The 24,419-nt window shown below is 38.4% G+C and overlaps 1 protein-coding gene across 7 annotated transcripts in view; it reads right to left on the bottom strand.

The window, feature by feature from the left end:
* wnk3 (WNK lysine deficient protein kinase 3) overlaps window positions 1-24,419 on the bottom strand; it is a 36,928-nt gene that overhangs the window by 3,114 nt on the left and 9,395 nt on the right. The window contains exons 3-24 of one of the 7 annotated variants that reach the window (XM_011477061.4): window positions 16,041-16,213; window positions 15,319-15,539; window positions 14,795-14,952; window positions 14,509-14,597; window positions 14,208-14,427; window positions 13,157-13,484; window positions 12,897-13,012; window positions 12,611-12,778; window positions 9,136-12,030; window positions 8,618-8,661; window positions 8,298-8,433; window positions 8,099-8,215; window positions 7,923-8,024; window positions 7,793-7,838; window positions 7,455-7,598; window positions 5,785-7,367; window positions 5,455-5,560; window positions 2,259-2,344; window positions 1,835-2,172; window positions 1,471-1,706; window positions 286-381; window positions 49-206 (exon numbers count right to left, since the gene is read on the bottom strand). In XM_011477061.4, coding sequence (XP_011475363.1) covers window positions 49-206; window positions 286-381; window positions 1,471-1,706; window positions 1,835-2,172; window positions 2,259-2,344; window positions 5,455-5,560; window positions 5,785-7,367; window positions 7,455-7,598; window positions 7,793-7,838; window positions 7,923-8,024; window positions 8,099-8,215; window positions 8,298-8,433; window positions 8,618-8,661; window positions 9,136-12,030; window positions 12,611-12,778; window positions 12,897-13,012; window positions 13,157-13,484; window positions 14,208-14,427; window positions 14,509-14,597; window positions 14,795-14,952; window positions 15,319-15,539; window positions 16,041-16,213 — 7,560 coding nt within the window. Of the gene's footprint in view, window positions 1-48; window positions 207-285; window positions 382-1,470; window positions 1,707-1,834; window positions 2,173-2,258; window positions 2,345-2,842; window positions 2,919-3,718; window positions 4,109-5,313; window positions 5,561-5,784; window positions 7,368-7,454; window positions 7,599-7,792; window positions 7,839-7,922; window positions 8,025-8,098; window positions 8,216-8,297; window positions 8,434-8,617; window positions 8,662-9,135; window positions 12,031-12,610; window positions 12,779-12,896; window positions 13,013-13,156; window positions 13,485-14,207; window positions 14,428-14,508; window positions 14,598-14,794; window positions 14,953-15,318; window positions 15,540-16,040; window positions 16,214-24,419 lie in introns of those variants that run through there. The other 6 variants (XM_011477060.4, XR_013657518.1, XM_078950654.1 and 3 more) reach the window with 6 other exon arrangements.

Here is a 24,419-nt window from a genome sequence, read left to right on the forward strand (position 1 = left end):
TTTATTCTTTGGGACAATTATTTTGGTTTTAATGAAGGCGAATCTCACCTCTGATGACTGGCTCCAACCTCCCTGCTCCTGCTGGCTCTGCTTGATTTGATTCAGAGAAGGTTTGGGAGAAGCAGTGCCCACTGACTCCTTGGTCCAGTTATCAACGAGCTTGTGTAGTTCATCTGTGAATGTGCTTTTCTTTGAAGGACTGTGATCTGTGATGAAAATAAAATAGCTCCTAATACCAATTGTGTTGTAAGATTTCTGGATTAGCAGCTCTGAGATAATTTTTACCTCTTTTAGGGGGTAGGGATGTGCACTGATCTGGTTTGCAGAGGGGCGACAGTTCTCCCTCTGCACTGCCCGAAAAAGCACTTGACTGTTGAAACCCTGAAGGATTAAAGGAACATACAGAATGGATAAGTCCAATACAGAGGATTGGTTTGATGATTTTACGTTCTCCCACAATGTTATACTTTTTTGCTTGTATTTTAGAGAAAGCAAACAACAAAATGTGACATCAACAACTAAAACCTTTTCTTAATAATACAATCAAAATAACTTAATAATAATGGCTTCTGTCAAAAATAATCAAAACTCTTTAGTAATTTACAGAGTATTGCAATAAAATGCAACTGATAAAACTTCTAACCCAAGATAAAAAACTAGAAGGAATTGTTAACAATCAAACTATATAATCACAATGTTATATTTGTTTGTCCAAAAACTAATTACCAAATTAAATTGCAATTAAAATGTCAATCAAAATCATTATACTTTTAATACAAATAACAAAATTTATTTAGAACAGTATGAATGCTTTACAGTAGAATGATCTTTATCTCACTTTTATTGAAACTGGCTCCTAGCAGTTCGATTTCAAAATTAAAGAAGTTACGAAACCCCTTGCTATAAAAGGAAACAGCAAAAAAGGTTTACAATTTTCCCTTAATGACAGATAAATGCAGAACTGTTAAAAAATCATTTTAAACTTTAAATCATTTTCTTGTCATATTTAGTCAAAGATTAAGCTTCATGAAAAACAAAACTGCTTTTAAAGTAAAACCGAGGCAAAACTCTTTACAGAATTCATGACTGCAAATGACAATGACGCAATTATTTGGATTGGATTATTCAGTAGAAAATACTGAAGAAAATAGACCTTGAGTCTTAAATACATTAGAGGTGAAACTCAATAATCTGCTGGACAATAACCTCGAAGTCCTGGCTACTAAATTTAGTTAATTATTAGTGAAATCAGTCGATGATATAAAACAATTGTTTAAAAAATCAGAAATATCTCGTTGGAAATTAGACATGAGTTCATTTAACTAACATGTTTTTTTAATCATTTTTTATAGTTTATCAGTGTGCATTGTTCCAAGTAAAAGTAAGATAACATAAAACAAAACATACTCACATGTCATTATCCAAAATATAGAAAACATGTAAGAATAAAACAGAACAACAAAGACTGACCAGAGTGAGGAAGTCCGTTATTATCCATCAGAGAATGAGGCCGGGGTCGAAGCTTAGTTTTGGTTGGCTTGGGTCTGCGTTGAGATAGAACAGGGGGAAGTGTGGAAAGAGGGGGTGTTCGGGACAGGGAGGCTGGCAGACTCTGTCTTTGGTCTTTTAGAGATCGAAGTTTTCTGTACAGCTCCTGAAGCTCTCTGTTCTGCTGGGCCTGAAGGGAAACCACTTCTTTGATGTGCCTACAGACAAAAACATTTGATAGAGACCAAAGAATGCTATATGAAACACAAAAAAGGAAACCTAAAATGATGAAAAGACAGTGTTTTGTGAAATAATTATGTAAACAGCGTTTTCTTTTGCGACATACTTCTCTCTGAGCTTGTGCAGTTCTTTTCTCAGCTCCTCGTTCTCCAGTTCGCTCTCAACATCATCATCACTGCTGCTGAGCTGTGAGTGGCTGTGGCCAAGAACCCGAGACAGGTGGGCTATAGATGGAGCTCTCTTACACTCTTCTTTATCACCTTCTTTTGCCCGGAATTTCCTTCGCTCTCTTTCCAAATCAGGAGACACGGGTGAGCTGTCAGTTTGCCTGTCATCTTTTTTAGTCTCAGTCTGGGTCACAGAGAATCGTCCCACTTTCCTGTGAGTAGTAACACGGTCTGATGCCACCTCTTTTGGGGGTGGGCTCTGCGGCACCAAAGTCACCTGATCACAGAAGATTAGGGGATGATTGCTGCATTTTTAAACTTTAAAAAAGTAAAATAAAGAAAAAAATGATGTTTTACAAGTACCTGAAAGCGTCCTTTGCAAGTCTGAGGCAGATTTGGTTGAAAAGCCTCTTTCTCATCTTCAAGAGCCTGACTGTTTGAATGTTCATCTGATAAAGAAATAGTGATGAAATACAAACAAAAAAAGAGATGCAAAAAAAAAAAGCAGACACAAATGCACAAAGATGGTGTGTGAATGACAAACACAACACAGAAAGATGGAGATGAAGGCAACACAAACAAATGCATACAGACAAAAGTGGGGCACAAACACAAAAAGACTGTTAAAATCATCCATCAACATCACACATCAACTTAGTTTCTTGCAATGTTTTTGAGAAATAGTTGGAAATGCTTGTTTAAAAAAAGTAAAACAACTAAAGCCATTGCATTAAAAAAATCAAACAGTGAAAAAGATGTTACACACAATGTATCCCACCCATAGGTCCACTCACTCATTCTTACTGACTCAGCACACAGAGCAAACAAAGCATAGCATCAGACCAAAAAGTTTGATAATTAGCATTTAAGAAATGTATAAGTAATTTCTAAAAGCAGAATTATACAAGTTACACACAAAAAATCAATCTGTCTTCCACTGGTTAGTTTAAGATCTGTAAGCAGTTATTTTTTTAGAAGACAAGATAAAACACAAATAATAAGATATGGGATCTTAAGCTGCTGCTAAACATGCAACACAAATAAAAAACACAAAGACATGCAACAGTGATGAATACAGCAACAGCATGAAAAAGCATAGACAAATAAAAACTTTACCAATAGACACGTTTGGAACAACCTTTAGGCCCTGACTAGTGTGTACTGCTAACAACAACCCTGTTTCCAAAAATGTGATCAAAGAAGTAGATATAAAAACAGAAAAGGAGTGAATTGCAAATTATTTATGCCACATTTCTGACTGGGAACCAACACAACAAACAAAATGATAAAAGTAAACAAATTGGTAATATGAGGCAGCTATTCAAGGGAACATAACTAAAAACATATTTATGAGTAGTTTTACTGCTCGATTCATACTACTTGCATGAAGAACAATCCTCTTTTTACCAAAGAATCTCATTATTTTTCAGGACAAACTGTCTTTTCTCGGAATATATACTAATTTGGAATATTTTTGACTTGATTGATGTCTGTAGTTAAGATATTTAAAGTGATGCACAATTGGAAGTACTGCTCATTTAGTATTACTGATGCTATTGAAGATCATTTATTCCTACCATGTGTGTTAAAAGTAACTGAAGATAAGGAGTTCCTTGAATTATCTGAAGGTTATTACGTATCCAACTTGCTCAAAAGATGTTCAATAAATTTAAGCTGAAAAAATAAATGATTTAACGTTCAGATGTCAACTTTACATTTTGAACAATGAGGATTTCCCAGTTTTTTGATAATTTACTTTAAAATGCATACCTGGCAACATTATTGGATAATGCAAATATTTGCATTTCCTGCAATAGGACAAATCTTTAGAAACAGGGTTATACTAAATGTAATGATTTTTTTTAATAAAACTTAAACTTCTAAAAATAAACAGTTTAAATAAGAATTGTTATTTTTTTAATACATACATAAGTATATTAGCGGATTCAGCTCTGACTAGATTAAACACAGGAATCTCACAGCAGAATGCTGAACTGCTCATGCTTATTCAAAAAGTGCACATGTATTCTGAATTGTGACTGGACACATTTCAGCTTAGCTTTTCCGCTCCAATCCTATCTGAGTAAAGACGTGTCCTGCATGGGGTTGTCTACACTGAGCCGCCCGGCGTGACGAGGACGTGCGGGTGTTGCTGTTAGTCGTGCCTGTGGGTTTGGGGCAATGACAGAGGGTGACAAGGGAAGGGATACGTTCTGGACACAGGACACAGTGAGCTTCTGTCAAATCTGATGCAAACCTTTTTTAAAGCGTGCCAATATTGCAGCCTCTGCTACTCTCAATAATTATTGCATTTAAATAAATAGTGCAAAGATAAAATAAAAATTAATGAAAAATGAAAAAAGGAATTTAGACGCAGAAATAAACAAGCAGTTACCTGCAGGTGCATCTCAATCATTTACAATTTTATTCAAAAGATGATTATTAATTACTGAAGTTAAGAAATTAAATTCATTTCTATTGTAGCCTTATTACAGAAAAACATATATTTGATGAAGTACTGTATTTTTTGTGATAATGAATGAAAATACACAAAACCAGTGTCTAACCCAGAAGCATCGGACTAACGAAAAGTCTGGACAGCTCCTCAATCCTTCTTAGAGCATCCTTTTGGTTGAACTAGAGTGGCAGATCATGAAGGGTTTTCATTTGAGGCACTGCTGGGGTGTTATGGAAACTCTGATTGCTCTGGTAGCAAACTTAATTTTTCTGTGTTGTTGAGTTTGGTGTCTTGCAGTTTATTATTTACGGTACTGCATTTTAATTAGGTCTCTATAGAATATATTAAAATACCCTCAGTTGGCTAAGTGTAGGTCTGACGTGCAGGAAACCTTGGTTTGCTTCCCAGGGCGTGCAATAAGCTAAAGCTCACTGTGGGTCCTTAGGCAAGACCCTTTGTGCTGCTGCCTATCTGGGCCTCCCTGTGCCATGAAAATACAAGGTTGTGTCAGGCATAGCATCTGGCGTAGTAGCTCTCTTCCAAACCCGTATTCTCGATATGTCCATACATAGCAGTATAGTAGTGAATCCAGCAGCAGTTCATTTTTTAACTCTTGAATGAGCTTCATCATAAGCTGCAGCCATCTCTGTTCGTTTAGCATCTTTTTGAGTATCATATTTCAAATTGAGTTACTGAAAAATAAAGTAATTCATTGAGATGCACCTGCGTGTTTTGACGTCAACAATGACTTACATGGGGACTATGATCAACTGGCAAAATAAAACAATGTCTTTATCTAACTTCACTGTAATCCAATAACTTTTTTGTTTGTTAATTCTTAAAGGTAAATGATATTACTATGTTAACACTAATATTAGGCGTTAGATTTAGGTCCATGACCCAACAATCCATTCTCTCTCTTTCGCTCTCTTTCGCTCTTGATCCCTAAAAGGACGCTACCTTGAGGAACTCTGGGCTTCTTGAACAAGCTGGTGGAGTGGCGCAGTTTACATGCCCAGTTTTTGAATTTTCGAGTCCAGGATTTCTTGCTAACAGAATTTCTGATACTAGGACATGTCAGGTTTAGGCCAAAATATCCACCTCCTGCATTGTGCTGCTGCTGTCCATGCCGAAAGGAGAGGGGTTGCTGATTGGGGGACGAAGACGCATCTCCAGTGGCACTGGTTTCAGAATGTGAGGGTACAGCCTAGAACAGTTAAGGCAGTTAAAAACGACTGCATGGAGATGAGACATGAAAAAGGGACTTAAGATAGAGTTTAACATTTAAATATGATACATAGTCACAGACACTTTACAAGAGAACATAACTGAGCCACATTTCCTTTCTTAAATACTGTATGTTAATTGAAATAAAATAAACTTGGTACAGAGAGAAAGTTATCTTACAATCTCTCCGTGGCATTTACTCACAAGAACAGTTGGGGTTCCTGTTCCAGGTGGCTTCTGGGAGCCAGCAGGATTGTCATGACTGAGAGACACTGGGAAGGTAGGAAGGGCAGATGAGGCAGAGGTAGAGGGGAGAGATGGCCCAGGCTGCTGCTCCACAGGATTGGGCGCTTCTGAAGAAGGTTCTCTTCCCTGTCCACATCTCTCAGGATCAGGAGAAGTGGAAGAAGAACGGGAGGTGGGAGAGGACGTGGTAGAGCATGAGGAATGAGGGGAAGTATCTGAGGAAGAGGCAGGTGGGCCAAAAGGTAAGTTGTGGATTGATTGGGCCTCAGATGACTCATCACCACCTGCTGTTGTGGAGGCAGTTGATGCGAGAAAAGAGGCAGTTCCAGCCAATGCCACCCCGCTGTTGTACTCCTGATACAAAACGTTCCTCAGCTTTTCATCCAAAGTCTTCATGCTGTTGTCAACAAATTCGATTTTGGGAGGGCCTTCACTATCTGACTCGGCCACAGAAGAGGGCTGAGCAGGGGATGGTGTGAGTTTGTAGGATAGATTGGATAAAATACCTTCAGTTGAGCATGCAGGTTGAGGCGGTACAGAAGAATCAGATGAAGCAGGAAAACGGGCCGAATAGCTGCCTGTTTCCTCTGTAATGCTTGTTTCTCCTGTGGAAACCTCTGACTCTGACATCTGTAAAGATGACTGCTTTTGCTGTGAAAACTGCAGCTGTTTGTACTGTGTGTCCATGCCTTTAGCCATTTTGTGCTGTTCCTCCGAATGCTGCATATTTTTCTGGGACTGTACATGTTGTTCTAGCTCAGCAGGAACTGGGGTTTGCTGTGAAGTCTGCTGATGTGGTACTGAGCTAATATATGGTTGTGTTACAGATGGCTGCAACAATTCTGTATGACTGGATTGAGTGAGGACTTGGAGGACAGACTGCTGCAGAGCTCTTTCTTGCTGCAGCTGAACTTGATCTTGGTAGGCTTGGTGAAGTTGCTGTGTCTGTTCAAACTGCCACGCCTGCAGCTGCTGTTGCAGAGCTGGCGCAGGCTGCAGGTGTGACTGCTGTGTGGTTGATGTACCGTCAGGCTGTTGTGGTTCTATACCATGTGGGCTTAATGCAGAAGTGGCAATAGTGGCAGAAGGTGGTGAGAAAAAAGCAGCTTGATAATGAGACACTATTGGTGTACATGGCTTTAGTGCAGTGAATACTGCATCTCCCACACTTGAAGCTACGGTGGAAGATGCAGTTATAGAAGGAAGGGTGACATTATCAGGAAGAACGGCTATGGGTGAGGGACATGGGAAAGTTGCAGGAAGCACAGTGGGGATGTTAGCAGCAGCTGATGTTGGTAAGGCTGAAGAAGCAGAGGGGTTTTGCTCAGCACAATCTGAAGTGTGCCCTTGAAGTTCGATGTGAGATAAAGAGGCTGGACCACAGGTGGTTTCAGAAGCAGGGGTGGCTGGGGCTGATGGAGTTACTGAGGCATTGACTGAGACAGTGGGGGCTGGGGGCAAGGTAGAAGATGGGGAGCTGCAGGAAGGGGAAGTCATTCCAGTTAAGGACTCCAAAATCTGGGATCCTTCACTTTCCACAGCTACAGAGAAAACACAGTTAGTTTTGTTATGCTGCTGCCAGGGTCATTAATAAACCAAAGATTTCAAGAAACGTATAAAGAGTTTACCTGTATTTCCTTGAGGATGTTTTGACTCTGCAGTGGGAGGTGGTGTGACTGCCCCTTGATTGGAAAGAGAGTCTCTGTGGCGAATAGTTTGGTTAATAAAAAAACGCCATCGTCCAACTGGAGAAGAATAGGGTACCAAGTCCACTGAAAAACCAGAAAACTGGATTAGTTGCACATTACATCATAACTCATCATTATGGTAATATTTCTTTTAAATAGGGTTATTTGAGCTCTGCGGAGAAATAACAAAACAGCAGAGGAATCAAAAGAAGTTCTCTTGAAGAACATAACTTGTATGGTCTGTAAGAATCGTCAAAGACATCCATTCATAAACTTACTTGAGCCTGTGGGAGTGTTCACATGTATCTGGCCTGTTGATCCGGTCTGACAGAAAAGGAAAGCATTAAAAAATATAATTACTCAGCTATGTAAACATTGAAGAGGAGACTGTGACAGAAATCATCATACCTCTGAATGTGTCTGAAGGATTTCCTGTGCTTTCTTAACAATTGATCTGAGCTCTTCGACAAACTTCTCCTTCTCAACATCCAGGACAAAGTCCTCCTCCACCTAAAATACACAACCAAATAAATTAATAATAATGAATTAAAAACAAACATAGTTGCAACACCTTTATAAAGTACCATGTAATCTGCTATGTCCTCAGGTGCGTCGCCTTCGATGTCAAATTTGAATGTCACCATTTTGTTGCTATGAGTTTCCAGCTGACATTCGACCATATTGTCTCCACTTCCAGATACCTATGAGGGTTAAAAAAACAAAACCTTGTTCTAAATTGTTCAGTTACATTCTTTTTATTTTTATTTAGTGTTTTTTTTTTACCTGAAGCATGCTCATCTGAAACTGCTGTGAACTTTTCTCTGGTTTCAGACAGGAAGCTCTCCTTTGACATTTGGATCTATCCGATTTCCCATTTGCCAATAACTGGGCGGTATCCTCTCCATTTGCTGGAACAGAACTGAGAAAAACAAAAATGTCAAATATCGTGCTCCTAAATACATAATAATACATCTGCAATTATTTCATTTGAAGATAACATAAGAACTCTATCAGAAATGTCTTTGGGTAAAAAAAAACATGTGTTTAGGTTGTTTACATTTTTTACCATTTTAGGTTCTTCACTTTTAATTTATGATACATACCCTGTTGAAGAATGATGTTCTGCATTTGTCACATTTGGACCATCCTGCAAAATTGTAGGTGGATAAATATAAGATAAGAAAATAAATATGAAGCTAAAGTCATTAACAAAACAAACTCATAAAGCAGTAACTTGATTTAAGGGTACAATTAAATAAAATATCAACGTGAAAAACCATTCCTGGTACTATAACAGTGTTATTCTAGAAAAGCCTATGCTTACCAGCAGACATTAATGCCAAATGTTCTGTTTTGTTGTTCTCTCAAAATGTAATGTATGGGTACAAATTGGCAATAATGATGTCTAGTGCACAATATTATTTTTGTTCAAGGGGGCCAATAATTCTGAGCATTATCGCATGTTTCATCAAATCTACACATTTAAAAATATGTGGGTTAGTGAGTTTGAATCCAAAAAGGTTTAGTCAGATATTTTGATATTATTGTTATTCTCTGCAGCTGTATTTCAACAACATAAAATAATTCAAAAATAAAATAGAAACTTTTATTCTCTATGTACCTGAGAAATCCCCAGTAAGGAAAGGTCACAATCTTGCAGCGAGGGTTGGAGCTGTTTAGGGTTATTAGACTCAAGCGAGTGATGTGTAGTGACAGGTGGAGAGGTGAGTGTAATGTCAGACTGTCCTGGCAAGGTTAACAAGGCTGCTGGCAGAAACGTGGAAAGCTCAGCAGCGGCAGATTGTTGGGGTGGGAGGGATGTCAGGGATGTTGAGGAACACAAAGGGCTGACAGTTTGAGCAGGACAGAAAGTATGGGACAGAACAAGCAGTTCAGAATTTGCTTTGTCTGTGGGTGTCTGATTGTGTGAATGAGTTTGAAGGTGTTGTTCAGCCTGACTTGAGGTGTGAACTGGGAAGATTTGTTTTGATTCATGTTGTGGAGAAGCAGGGGCACCTGCAGCTAGTTGACTGCAGAGGGGCAGAGCCCTGTTCTGTGACTGGGTTTCAGCCAAATTAACTAGAGGTGGTTGCTGGATGGGTGATGGGCTGAGCTGGAGGGGCAACTGGCTCTGTGGTATCTGTAAGGTTGATGGCTGCTGCACTTGAGGAGGGTTATTTAAATGTTGCTGACTTGGGTCATTTAATTGAGGTAACAATGTATGGGACACTGGCGGAATTAGTAAAGGGTCAACAGTGCTTCCTGCGGACTGGTGCTGAGCAGGAAATAGTGTTGTTTGGCCTGATGCTCCAAACTGTTTAGCATGCACAGGATGAAGAGGGGCATTAAGGGATTTAGAGTCAAGTACTGATGAGAGGGCGTCTGTTAGAGTTCCAGCACTTCCAACAGAGACGTGTGAATCCATCATCTGCTGATACTGTAGGACCAGTCTGTGATGCTCCAGCTGTTGAGCAATGTTCTGTGGTATAGATGGTTTGGCTTGGTGGGAGGACTGAGGCAGGTGGATGAGCTCTGGTGTTTGAACATTTTGCTGAATGCTAATATCAGAACAAAGAGCAACTGGAGGCTGAGCAACAGATAGTTTTTGTTGGCCCATCATTTGGTTACCAAGATTTGGTATTTGGTCCGGTTGTGACTGGGACTGAGAAAAAGATGCAAGAAGAGGTTGAGTATGGATTGATGGCTGAGCAGGTCTCTGGCTCTGTGTGATGGCTACAGGTCCAGTGTAGGTGGTCTGCAAAGGAACCGGCTGGGTGTGACTGATTGGTACTTGACCTTGGATCATAGCTTGTGGGGGGAGCACATAACCCTCAGCCACAGGTTGAGATGCTTGGGCTGCTGACTGGGCTAAAAACTGGAGAGAGGCCTGGTCTTGCCTCTGGAGATGATACTCATTTTGCCCCTGCTGTTTGATGACTGCAGGAGATGTCAGGGCAGTTATCTGTGTACTCTGAACTGCCATTGGGACTTGGGTTTGAGAGATTCTGTGACTTTGATGCTGAACTACTTCTGTATCAACGCTGAATGGAGGACAAAGGTCCATCACTGAGAATTGTTGCTGATGCTGTTCAACGAATTCTTGATGCTGCTGTACAACCGACTGCTGTTGCTCTTTTATGTGATGCGGAGTGGAATGATGCACTAACTGATCTGTTTTTATTTGCGGGACACACACTTGTTGCACATCAGCTTGCTGCTGATGAATATGCATAGCAATGTTGTCCGTTGGTATTTCTGTTTGCTGAAGCTGAAGGCTGGCAGCGGGTTTCTGCTGCTCTTGAACAGGCTGCTTCAGGAAAGCATGTTGCTGTAGCATCTCTGCTTGTTGCTGTTGTTCTAACTGTTGTTGCAAAAGAGCTTGCTGTTCTATTTTTCCTTGGAGTTGTTGCTGCTCTTGACTCTGCAACTGCTGTTGCTGCAAAATCAGCTGATGTTGCAAATGTTGCTGCATTAGTGCTTGGTGATGTTGCTGCTCCAACTGCTGGATTAAGATTTGCTGCTGAACCTGCTCATTTTGTTGGTGACATAGAACTTTTTGTTGTAGTTGTTCCCTGTTTAGCAACATATTTTCTTCGGTTTTTGTTCCACCTTTTTGTTGCTCGGTTAGTTGGTAAAACTGACTTTGCTGATTTTGCTTTGAAGCGACATCTTGTAGGAGTGATTGCTGAGGTTTCTCTTGAGGAACCACACCTTGATGCAGTTGTTCAATCAGTATTTTGTGTTGCATTGCTGTCTGTTGCTGTAGTTGGACTTGCTGCTGTTGTTGAAGGAGTTCTTTTTGTTGCTGCTGATCTAGCCCCTGCTTGAAATACAACTGATGCTGCTCGAGGAGGAGAGCATGCTGCTGCTGCACAAGCTGTTGCTGCTGCTGCAACAGAACTTGCTGCTGCTGAAGTTGTTGTTGCAGCTGCTGTGACTGGGCCCTTGTTTGATTACATGGATCACCTGTTTGTAGCTGTGTATATGTCAGAGTCAACTCTTCTGGCTGGACTGACATAGCTTGAGACTCTGTGCTTGGTTGTATGGTCACCTGTTGAGAAGCTGGATGGACTTGCTGAACAGGATGTTGCACACAGATCTGCTGCAGAGACTCGTAGTGAGGTTTCTGAACAGCTGCAGCTAAAATACTCTGCTGATGCCCTTCTGATGGCAACTGAGCAGCACTAAGTTCTTGCTGTTTGGCCTCCATTTGCTTTTGAAATGTGGAGGTCTGTGAATTAATTCCAATGGCTTGATTTGGGACAACAGCCTGCTCCGGGATCATGATAGGCTGTGTTTGCTGGGGAACTGCATGAGGGATGATGTCAGTGATTGGCATGGGAGTGGCAGTGGGGTTGGCATGCTGCATGTGGGGCACAATGGTCCCAGACACTCCAGTGGGATCACTGATTGGCATCGATGTGGTAGGAACGTTAATGGGGGCTTGTGGGGACACTGGCAGGGTGTATGACTGAGTGGCAGCCAGCTTAAATGCATCTGAATCAAAAGTTTGTGACTACACAGTGGCAAAGAAGGAAAAATGAGGATTTGAATTGAAAGAGGAGAGAAAGAAAGAAGTACAAAATTAGTTTAGGAATAAGTTTCAGCAGAAAATAAAATAATGATCACACAATTTGAATCAACAAAATTTCCTCACAATGTTTAAAGTCAATCAGTAATGTTTCACCAAACAGGCACAGCTTAGATAGGAAAATGTTAATGCACATCAAGGGAGGAAATTACCACATTACAAATAAAATGGGCAGAAAAATGGTTGCAATGTAATTTAATGAGGGATTTTTTACTGTTTATTCCACCTTAATAACTATAGAAACTAGCTTTCAGGTGGAAATCTTGACAAATGTTCAACAGATGATCAATCTTAGATTCTTCTGAGGATGACTTGTTACATGGTTTTAATTATTAGTTCGGGGGAGAAGAACCCAAATGTGGGAAATTAGTGGGACTCATAGAAATATTGCAATTAGCAAAAAACGCCAAGGATTCTCTAAAATGCTTTCAATTTAACTAAATATCAAAAGCACGTTTCGCTTTGATGTACATTTTCCTTCTCATCTAAAAAAACTCACTGATACCTGTGAAACCACGCTGGTGGGCTGAATAAAGATCTGACCAATGGCTCCCCCTCCACTTTGGCCAATAGGCATGGTAGACATACCAACACTCTGCCCAAGAAGCATGTTTGGAGCACTTCCACTTTCACCAGAGAGCAGCATTTGAGAATTAGATGATGCACCATTGCTCTTGAAAAAAGAAAAAGAAAACAATACATTGTTAATTTTAAACGATCCAACAAATTCAAACAATACATAGTAAGTCCTACATCTAAAAAACTATGAGTAAAGTAAAGCATAGACTCACAGATGTCATTGATGGGAGAGAAATATGAGAAAGAGGGTATGGTTCCCCATGGAGAGAGTATGCCTGGCTCTGTCCACTTGTAGAAGAGTCACAGCTGCCACGCCCTATGGTCTCATCTTCACATTCGGAGCAACAGTGTAAACAAAAAGTTAATTATATTTCTTTTATAAAATGCTTCATTTTCTTCTTGATCCTGTTGCTAGACCATATCAAGTGTTTTATTCAAACATTTATCATATATTAATCTAAAAATGCATTACCTGGCAGACTCAGGGTGGTTCCACTGAGCACACTTTGCTGCTGTACATGCTGGTCTGCCTCAGGGAGCTCTTCAGACTCCTGCATTATTCCTCCAGTTCCTTGCTCTCCACCTCCTCCATGTCCAGATGGTATGTGCAGTGAAGATGGGCAAGAAGGATGAGAAAAAGGATATGAGGGGGGAGTAGAGTTTTTTGCCTTCTCAAAGACTTGCTGCTGAAGAAGTTGCTGTTGACGACGCTCCCTGGACTTTTTAATTAGGTTTACTCGGTCCCGGATGGATTTCCCCACCACCTTAGCATCACTTTCATGGAAGAATCCAGACTTGACCTTTGAAAAAAGGGAATGTGAGAAAGAAGGAGTTGGTGGTTTTTAACTCAGTATGCTCTAAAAACTAATCCACAAAAGACCTTCTGAAATCTGAGGATTATCTGGAATTAGTTTGACAGTCACTTGCCAAATGAAAGACTACACAAATCTGATGCCAAATATAAATCAAAATGACAAGGTTTATAAAGTGTCATCCCCAGAACAACTGTTAAGAATATTATATTCAACCGTAAGTATGTAATTGTGCTGGAAATTTGAATTAAGCTTCTTTTAAACACTGTGCTTTTTAAAAACTGTCTTTAACTTCTTCACTCCATATTTCACAGATTCACAACGTACCAGGACTCCACTTAATTTACCATTAACTTGAATTTGAAATAAAAGACCAAAACATTTTTTTATATAATTGGAAATAAGTTGTGGCAGGAAGGGGTTAACCTGATGTTTAAATAACTGTTTTTATTTTAGAAATAGTTTGTGCATCTAAGAAATGTCAATGCGTGATGTCTTATTCCTGAGTTGAAGCACATGATTTTTATAAGCTCATTATGAGATAATGTGCTGATTCTTGTTTGTAGTCAGTTCTACTTATTCTGAAGTTATTGCCATTTGAGAAGATGATTTTTCCCCACCCAACCCTGATCTTTCTTTCCAGGTCAACCATACACTACAGCAGAGACTTTTAAACTATTTTTTCCAATCATCAGTCATCTTGTTCCTCACCATTTCCAGAGCCACTTCCTCAGCACTATCGTTTTCCAGGTCATAGCTAAACTCAATGGCCTCATTGTCCTTGTGCTTCCCTTTTAACTTTTTGGGGTCTTCGACCCAAATCCGTAGAGCAAGGCAGTCCTGGATGCCTGTGTCCTCCTCTGCAAGCTCCACCCGAACACCAGTGTCCTCCCCGAAGAACGCATGGTTAAGGAGGTCTCGTATAGACAGTCTGATGAGTGAAAAAAGTCCCAAAGATGACAAGTACTGTACATCTACAAGAGACACTCATGTTGCAAATAAACCTGTTTACCTCTGGCTTTTAGTCTGACGAATGCAGCCTTCTATGATCTCTTTAATTTCTGGGTCATTTACTTTATCAAAGCTGGCTGGCTTAATGCCCTGAAAATGTAAGTGTACATACGGAAAAGTTTATATAGACATAAATGCTAAACTTACACAAATTTGTCATTTTATGCTATCAAGCCAAACAGCTGAAATTATATTTAAGGAAACTAACAAAACAAAGTATAAATTAGACTTCATTTATCTGCTTAACGAATGTTTTCAGGACAGTAAATGATATTAATAGCACTCACACTAGTAACTTTGCGATAAATCTGTGCTGCATTTTGGCACTCTGAGTAGGGGTATTCTGAAGTTGCCATCTCCAGCATGCACATCCCAAAAGCATACACATCCACAGACTCGTCATAATGCTCCTCATACATCTCTGGAGCCATGAACTCTGGTGTTCCTGTTTAGAAAAGAAAGTTATTTTCCTTTAACATCCACTCAAACAAATAAAATCATGAAACATTTGCTTATGAAAAGCCTCATCCACTGCAAAATCACTTTGTTTTTTTGATTCAAGCTAAAATTTTACAAACAGTACCAAAAGTGTGCTACATTTTACAAATCTTGTTGACATTTAAATGTACTTCATTTTACATTGATTTTCTCTTTCATATAATAGTACATTATATATAAACTATATAAAACTATATATAAACTATATAAAAACAATTTAAAAATGTGAGAACATTGGGTGCAGAGAAGGTTTAGATAAAGCTGATGATTTTCTGCAGTTGACAAAAACAACTAGCTTTCCTCTGTAGCGTACCTATCACACTCTTTGCAAAGGAGGTCCTCATTAGAGTAGCAAGTCCCAGGTCCCCTATCTTGACTGATCCTGTGGGGCCTGTGATGAAGATGTTGTCACACTTAAGATCTCGATGAATAATTGGTGGAGTCCTCGTGTGAAGGAAGTGAAGGCCCTTCAGAATTTGCCTGCACCAACTTCTTAAGACCTTGGGTTTCATCACTTTAAAGCGCTTTAGATAGCTATGCGCAGAAAAAAAAGATTAGACAAAATAAACATAAATAAATGCAAACACAACAATATAAGAGACAACATAATCTAACAATAACTTGATTAGCAATTGTGTAACTTTATGGAAATGCCCTTATATTTTACATAAAGCATTATGTTAACTTTACATAAGAAGTATTAGCATTTAGTTTTTTCTGGTTTACGTCACTCTGAAACATGAAGAAAATATTTTACTTGATTTTAGGGAAATAAAGTATGCAGTTTAAAAACTGAAGCCCATTTCAACAAATACATTCATTTTTTGTTAAAAATAAAACTAAAAAAAAGATTTGCATGATTTTTTGACACTATGTAGAATAAAAATAAATGTCAGTAAATAAAAAAAAATTAATTATAAACAGTAAGTGTTTTTCAAAATAAGTGGCTAAAAAACTATACTAGCTGGCAAAAACAATATGACAAAGATAGACAAAAATAACTTCACAAAGCTGACACAAAAAAAGTATACACACGTCTTCAGTGTTCCCGATGTCATGAGCTCGGTGACAAGAACGATACATTTCTTTCCACGCAGAACAGACTCCCAGGAGTCATAAAAGCGGACGATGTTTGGGTGCTGAAGCCCCTTTAACATCTCAGCCTCCTCCTTAAAGCGCTGCTGTTCAGCCTTGGTCAGCTTGCGGTCCTAAAACGAGAGGTATGTGAAACATGATATTGCTATTTTAACATCTGCTTCACTTTTTTGTTTACCACTTCAGGCTTTTATAGCCACAAGCAATTTGAGATAATTTCATGAACATAAGAGTGCCTCCACACTCTATCCATAGAAAGGATTCAACTGTAAAGTTCTTTCTTCAGTCATGACTGCACAGTAATCACTACAGCCACTAGATGGAAGTAGAAGCATTGAATTGAAGTAACACTAAGACAACACCCAAGCTATAGCAGCATAAAGCAGATGTCTGCTGCATCTGCCACATATCCCCAGTATGGCGACAGAATGGAGGCGGAAAAATTCCAGTTCACTGACGGTCATAGAAACCTTGAAAGCAGGCAGGGTCACAGCTCACAAGCTACTTTTGATTTCATATAAAATACAAATTCATGCAGCTACCCCCCTTTGGTGTACGTTGAAGTGTTACAAAAAAGATATGTATGCTAACTATTATGTAATGACTATCTACATCTATAGCTTCCTCTTTCTCAAATCATATGTGCTTTAATAAATACAATTCATACCAAAAAATAAAATAAAATGCACATGTCTTTTATGTCATTAAAAATGTTTTGGGTTAAAAATAGCATGTAAACAGGCGACGTAATATAACTGAGAACATGTGAAAATTGTTTCTGCGGTGTAGATGTCATAAGAATTTCTTCTTGCCTACCATAGTTTTCACAACAATTTCATTTTTATAGTTTTTTAGGTTTTGCAAACCTAAAGCCTTTTTGATTGAGAGAATAAAAATTTGTATACCAGTTTAATTAAATACTTTAAGATTTACCGGTAGTTGCTTTAGGTTTATTTTTGCTATTTCGGTAAGGTAAAGTCACATAGATGAAAAAGTTGATCGACAAATTTTTTTTAAGGGAATGTAACAGCAGCCATTGATTTGTCACAGACCTCACTAAAAATAGCAGTCATAAAAACTAGATTTCCACTGATCGATTTCATTGATGCAAAGCTTTATGCCTAACACAAAGCTAAACTAATAGAGGCTGGGGCCTGCAGGTCGTTGGATGAAAAATAGACAGATTTGATGTGTCTAATACAATATTCTCCCATTTTGCTGTCCCAGTGTTAGCAGCCTTTACTCTCCCCCTTTGAATTTGTGTTTTGGAACTTTTTTTTTTGCTGTTTATACGATTAATGGAATACAATTGGAAAGGCCACTTCCCCAACTTCATCATAGAGGTTGTCAACAAAAGTTAGATTATTTTTGTTTTGTGCGGACTAAAATTGTGTTATTCAGTCAGTAGTGAACACTTCCTCCCTTTGACTCTATCTAAAAATAAAAAAAGCATGTTGGTATAAAGGCTTTAATGTCTACAGTGAGGATTGTCTCTACATTTTTTTAAATTTCCTCATGTGCACCACGTCTGTCTCCCTCCTTACATGGAGCATCATTTTCCCATCTCGTCTGGCACAGATGGAGACAGGGATGCTGCTTCTGTATGCAGCCCTTCTCTTTGCCAATTCTGTGTTGCTGAGTGTTGGATCAAGCAACCCTAAGGTCAGCAAGTATCATCTAAAGTTCAGTAAGATAGACTTGTGTGCTGGCAGATTCACAACAACCCACTCTCTCCTGTAACCCAACTCTCTCACAGAATCCTGTGAGTAGAAGAACCCGTTTCACACATTTCAACGTCTTGTGTGGCTGAACCTGAAAAAAATCCTATTAGGTCTTAAAAGACTAATACCTTTAAGGAACAACAGAAATTACCATTATGCCATCATAACACCTTGTCAAAATGCAATAAGGATAATAAAATAATAAATCATGAATTCTATCAGATAGGGTAGTGGTTGCCTGGTATATATGCATTGAGCATGTCTCGTGTTTTAAATACCCTGACATTTTGTAATCACATATATTTTCCTTACTCAAATGACCATGGCTGGTAAATAGATTTGAATTTTTTTAAATCTTGGAACTAAGTCATATATCTCCTTTGCAGCTAGAAAAAACAGTTGCTGCAGTCCTTGTGTCTGTGTTTGTAGACTAATGCATTGTTTTGTACTCACACAGTTTCCTGGACACAATTTACAAAATAATTGTGTTATAAGTCTAAAAGCCCCCGCACATTAAGGCCCACTCCAATAAAAATTCTGTTTTTGGTGTTTTTAACATGTTGTGGCATTTTTCTCATAATGGAGAACTTTTTTAAAGAAAATTAAGCTCAAATTTTCATTTTTCTGTATTTATTTATCTATAGTGAACCGGGAGCAGATGCAAAAATGTAATTTTAAAAAGCTTGCATGTGATGTGCAAGTTACTATGCCATGCCACAAGCCCCCCTTCTCTGCTCCATTCTGATGCATCCACTCAGAATGGAGCCTGTCTGAGCTGGTATCTGGCTCTGAACTGTACGGATGGATAGCTCCGATCTTGCTTGCTATTTTTTTGCACCGGTAATGTTTGGTAGGGACTGTGAGCTAGCAGGACAGCACATAAACTGTATGATGGGAAGGGGACGGGCTTACACTGCGCCAAAAGTCTGCCCACAACTCACTGCCGCTCTGCAGAAACTGTGTCCTAGAAAACAACACAATTATTGTTACTTTTTGGCTAAAAGCGACATTCACGATTAAAAGAGGAGTGGGACTTTAAATATTTTAGTTGGTCCTTTTTATCTCTGGATACAATTATCCATCCTGGGGGAGGATCCCTCCTTCATGTGGACATCCCTGAGGTTGCACCTTTTTTTTCCTGGAATCCGTTTTTTTTTTTAGGAGTTTTAGGGCAGGGATGCCCAGCTTGGTTTAGTCTGTTTAGTTAGCTCAGTTTAGAATGTTCCTATTGAATTCTATGTCTTCATGATCCTTATGATTTCATGTTTACCTTACAATTACCGGTACGAAGCCCATTGAGATGACTGTTGTTGTGATTTTGGGCTATACAAATAAAATTGAATTGAAATTGAACTAAATTAAGCTTTTGACCAATTCAAACCTTGTATCACCCCATTTCCAAAAAAGCCACAGTTTTTATTTACATTTTGACTAAAAATATGCTTTCTACATTTTTGTCAACTTTTATATGTTGAAAATGAATGTCCACAACCATAGGAAACAACAACAATGTAAAACAAAACAACACCTACAAGACGAAAAACACTCTACCTCGAGTGGTTGGGAGATGTTTGGAGACTGATAAATGATAAGCAACAGCCAACATGCTAACTATACCATCAGGAAGAAAAGGGAGAAAAATATAATTTAACAAAACAACTCTGTTTTGTTTGGAATAGTTATTCTTTATAGTGAAATCCTGCTTTAAAGTTGCCCATGGCTAAAATATCTAGGATAGCCTGATTCAGCTGTCCTGTCAGAATTGAACAATAATTTCTAAAGATTCTTTTCACACCCAAGCTGGAAAATGCCTCACAAGCATACAGGCAGGTGCCACAAAAATGCAAAAAAAAAAAGGTTAACTAAAAGTTAACTTAATAGAAAAACAAAGCTTTTATTTAAAAATCAACAAAAACTAAATGAAAATAGTGACAAGGGATTCTTTGATGCTAAATGAACCTCAATTAGCACACATAATTTCGAGTGACAGATGCATGTAGAGCTCTGAGAATTGTAATTAATTTACGGTTGAAATTAGAGCAGAAAAGAGGGCTAAACAGAATTCAGATGGAAAAAGCCAAGACAAGCAATGCCAAAGAAAATCCCAAAAAAACACAAAATAATCGCAAAACATTACAAAACCTTGGAAATGTATTACAGCATGATGTCAAGTTTCCCTTGAAAAAGAGATCATTTCTCAGTGGGATTTCCTGGTAAATAATAATAATAAATAAAGGTTCAATAAAAAGAAAGAAATAAAGGTCTGTAACTACATACTACGAAAGGCTAAAGCAAAGCATGGTTCTTTCTCTTATTTTGAAATGATACAGCTGGCCAAAAAGGTCAAGCTCTTGTTTATCAATTAGCCTAATTAAACACTAGGTAAATAGAAAGGGCATGGCATGCATGACATTCTGGCATGTTGGGTAGTAACTACCAAAGCATGTGAGCCTTCAAACATTTATTCTGCCAAACGCAGCACAAGTGTCAGATATCCTAGGAATTATTTTCAGGTTACATGCCTGCCTCAGGAAGCCATGCTGTGATAAACAGAGATGATTTAGAGCCCTGTCAACAAATAGAAGAGTGTCTTTCTGGCTGTGAGGAGATTTTTCTACAATTGTACGGTGGAACGAAAGATATGTTGTCGTGCGGTGAAATAGTAAAGTGTGTCAGCATTTGAAAATCCAAGGTGGCGGATGGCAAGGATTAGATTACTGTAAGCCACAACAGCTCTGACTAACAAGATAAATTACTGGAAAAGACTGGCCTGCCCACCAGATTATAGTTCCAGCGGGCCAACTTCAAAACCCAGATGTCTTTGACTAGTCTAGTCTATTTGGAAGAAAAAAAAGGACATTAATGCGCAGAAATAGGTATTGACAACTTCTTATTGACAATGTTTAGCTTTCATCCATAAAATAAGTAGCATCTGTGTTCTGTGTTAATCATGTTTTATATGGGTAATGTCGTCAGCCACTTATTGTAACCAATAAAATCCCCCTTTGCTACTTAGACAATAAAAACTTGGTTGGTGGGAACATCCAGCCTCAGGGGCACTAGCCAGTGACCTGGATGAACATGTGTCTAGCCAGTTTAGTTGGACTGATTCCCGTCCAATCTGCTCATTGCATCTGTGATCTATTTAAATTAGCTTCCACTAATATTAGGCAAAAAAGGCAGCTTTGTTTATCCAGCCTCTTTCATACACAGAAGCAATTTAAGCAGCTTAGAATTACACTACATTATATATTGATCATTTATCTTCGCCACCAAGTTAATCCTAGCAACTCTGTTTATTGTTATTCATAAAACCAAAGTCATGGAATTATAATAAAAAAAGAAATGTCCTCATTTGATGCTAATGTACCATCAAAAATATGGCAAAATGTTTGGAGAAAGTAGATTCCTTCCTTTTTTTTTGTTAAAGGTTGAAGTCAAGGTACAAAATGTTCATTTTAGGTTCTTGTTATTATAACTTCCGTTCTAAAAGTGGTTCCATCGTGTGAGCGAGGCAACCCAAGCTGGACCAGCCTGGCAGGACTGGGTTGAACCGGTCTGGTTTCTGCCGCCTGAGTTGTGCTGTCTGTGCAAGGTTTTTGTTCCAGCCTAACAGACACCCACTGTAATTAACTCCTGGGATCACTCTGCATGCTCACTCAAACAGACAAAAAGTGAAGGGACAGAGATGGGAAAGAAGGGGGAGAGACGACTGAAACGATAGAGAAACAGAGACACTGATGTGACAAAAAACTGCATGTCTGACTCCTGCAGACAAGCAGCAACAGGTCACATACAGATGTAGTACATAGAAAACAAATTTCCAGTTTTAGCCCTACGCCTTCAAATGTAAGAAATGGCAAAAAGAAAACAGACTGTTTCTGTAATGTGATCTGTAACAACTACACTTTCAAGCTGCACTTCCACAGCTAATCCACTGGCTTACCTCTCTTTTTGGTCACTGGAGGACAGGAGCTTGATGTTCCAAACTTGAACAGTCATTAATTGAGGTGTGGAAATTTCCTAAATCAAATAAGTTTCTCAATGCTACAGTTAACAACTTTTTTGAGCAACAGTTTACCATAAAACTTAAGCATCTTTAAATATCATTAAAAAAGCTGATGTCTGATGCCTGACTCACACAAATAATGAAGTTGCTAAGTTGCTGTATTAAAAACAAAACAATGACCCACAAAGATACACAACAGTTTAAGTGCTTATTGAAAAAATAAAGATAATACAGTAAAGAATAGAGGTGTAATGATCAATAGATTTCTATTCCTATTATCCAACCAGATAAATCTGTCTCAAATAAATTGTTAATTGAATTGAATCGACCTATACCACAGAAATCAATTCAAAATTAAATAAATTGATTATATAGATAATGGAAAATACCATTTGGATAGAGTAAAAACAACCAAGTGTCTTCACAGTGGAAAACACACATGTGATGGCAGCAAAAAATGATCAAGCCATCATTACAGTCCAGTATGCTGAAACACTTTGAATTTAGCCATATGACCATTCAGTGTGGAAAAACAACAGCGGGTTGAACTTTATTAAGCTAAAATATGAATGGATATACCAGTAATTCTTGCTTACTTGTTTGTTTCTACACATATTTCATTTACACTTGATTATATTGCAAGAAATCCAAGGAATGGAAAACTTCCCCTCCACTGTTCAGCGCCCAAATATTTATCTCTGAGTCACGTTGGTTGAATTTTTGGCTAAAGATGTCCTGGATCGGTTTTAGGTCACTGAATCAGATTGAATCTGATCGTTTAAAATGAATCAATGTTGACTATGAATCAGATTGTCAACCACTAATTATGATATGAATCAAATTGTTGTTAAAATGAATCATTACGCCTCTAATCTTAGTACTTTAGATAGATGTGTGTTCACTGAAAAAAAAACGTTCTAATTAGATTTGAGAGAGAATGATAGGGACTCAGTTTTAGATGCACTGAAATAATATTTGGAAGTGTGATCTGTAATCTTATAAAGTAATTAGGTCAGAGAGGGTTCACATTCACTGCTCACCAAAATAATGGCAAACTCGTGATAGTCATGTCTCTGTCATCTCAGCCTCAGTCAAAGCCCCTACTTAACTAGATACCTGATCGTCATCAATAAGTTTTAGTGTCAAAATAAATTATATTCATGTTGGTGATTATCTACATTTTAATATTGCAGGGGTGTTAAAAATTCACTTTCCCCCAATTTTGAGAAGCCCATAATATATCACTGTGCCGTTCAAAAAGATTGATCTTTATAGAATCCATTATCAGGAGGGTTTAATGGCTTTAATGCACTCATAGAATCAAGTCTGTCATTAAAATAAAAGCAATGGATCATTATTATTCCGATCACTGTTGGCTGCTCTGAGGTTACTTTGACACTGTGCACATGCTTTGGTAAAGTGGTTTAAATAGGACAGATCATTTGGCCTGAGAGATTAGAATGTTGTACTGATTGCAGCCCTGGATCCATCTACAGGCGTGTGACGAGGCCCCCGTATGTGTGCATGTTTGTGTTTGTTCATGGGTCTCCCTGCATGTAGCTAACTTTGCAATAGCTACAGGCTTGCTCGTTGGCATGGATGCCATGCTAATCCTGTTTGGCTGATTGTCTCTATCTTAGTTTCCATTTTTTTTCTCAATTAGTATCACTCTAATGCTTTTTGTTTTAACCTTATCCCACTCTGCCTTCATCCTCCTCTTCTGGCTGATCTGATGTTTGTAAAAATTATTTTAGTTTCCCTTAATTTACTTAACAGTTTTTAAAAATTAATATTATAAATAGTTCCTCAGAAACAAAAACAACCTCTTGTGTTTATTTAAATTAGATATTAGTAATAGTTTTATTATTACTGTATTTGTTCAGCATTTTTTAAATAGTCCTTAAAATCTTGTTTTTCTTTACAGGCCTAAATAACAAACATGACCTCTGTGAGGACAAAACTGGGTAAAACAGATTTGGTACCTCTATTTTTTTGTAAATAATAAGGTAGTCCAGATATGATTGGTTACGTATGAAGCTAATTTCATCACTGCTTATGCAAGGCAGGTATAGCCCTGATCTGCCAAAACACATTCCAGGTGAAATGTGACACTTTTGCAAGGCTGGCTATTAAAAAAACCCACTAAGTATCTCATTAGGACAAAAAAAAGCTGGATCATTTGCTGAATAGAGGCTGATTAACTAAGTGCGAGCTAGCGTACCAACAGCAAAGGTGATGTGGACTCGATTCTCATTACTCCAACACACTGAACCTGATGTCAAGGATTAGCCAGGGCTCTGTTTTTGGAATTAGCTACAAACCAAACACATGACCGACCGCCCCTTTTTTTTTTTTTTTTTTAAACACAAAGCCGGCAGTCAAATCAGCTGGCTTAGCACAACACTGCTCGCCATTGTGAGGCTAAGCGTCAAAGGAATGAGTTTCCTCTGTTTTCTGCCAATCTGTCTCCCACCTTTAGTTCATTTCAGACCATGCAACAATGTCTCCCATTAATTCAGGAGCTAATGAAGTCTGTTTGGTGGCATGACATAAGCCATTGAGCAAAAATCACTATTACAATTGCATTTC

Source organism: Oryzias latipes, chromosome 7 (genome assembly GCF_053564925.1).
Source record: "Oryzias latipes strain Hd-rR chromosome 7, Olatipes_Hd-rR_3.1".
Classification (NCBI taxonomy): domain Eukaryota; kingdom Metazoa; phylum Chordata; class Actinopteri; order Beloniformes; family Adrianichthyidae; genus Oryzias; species Oryzias latipes.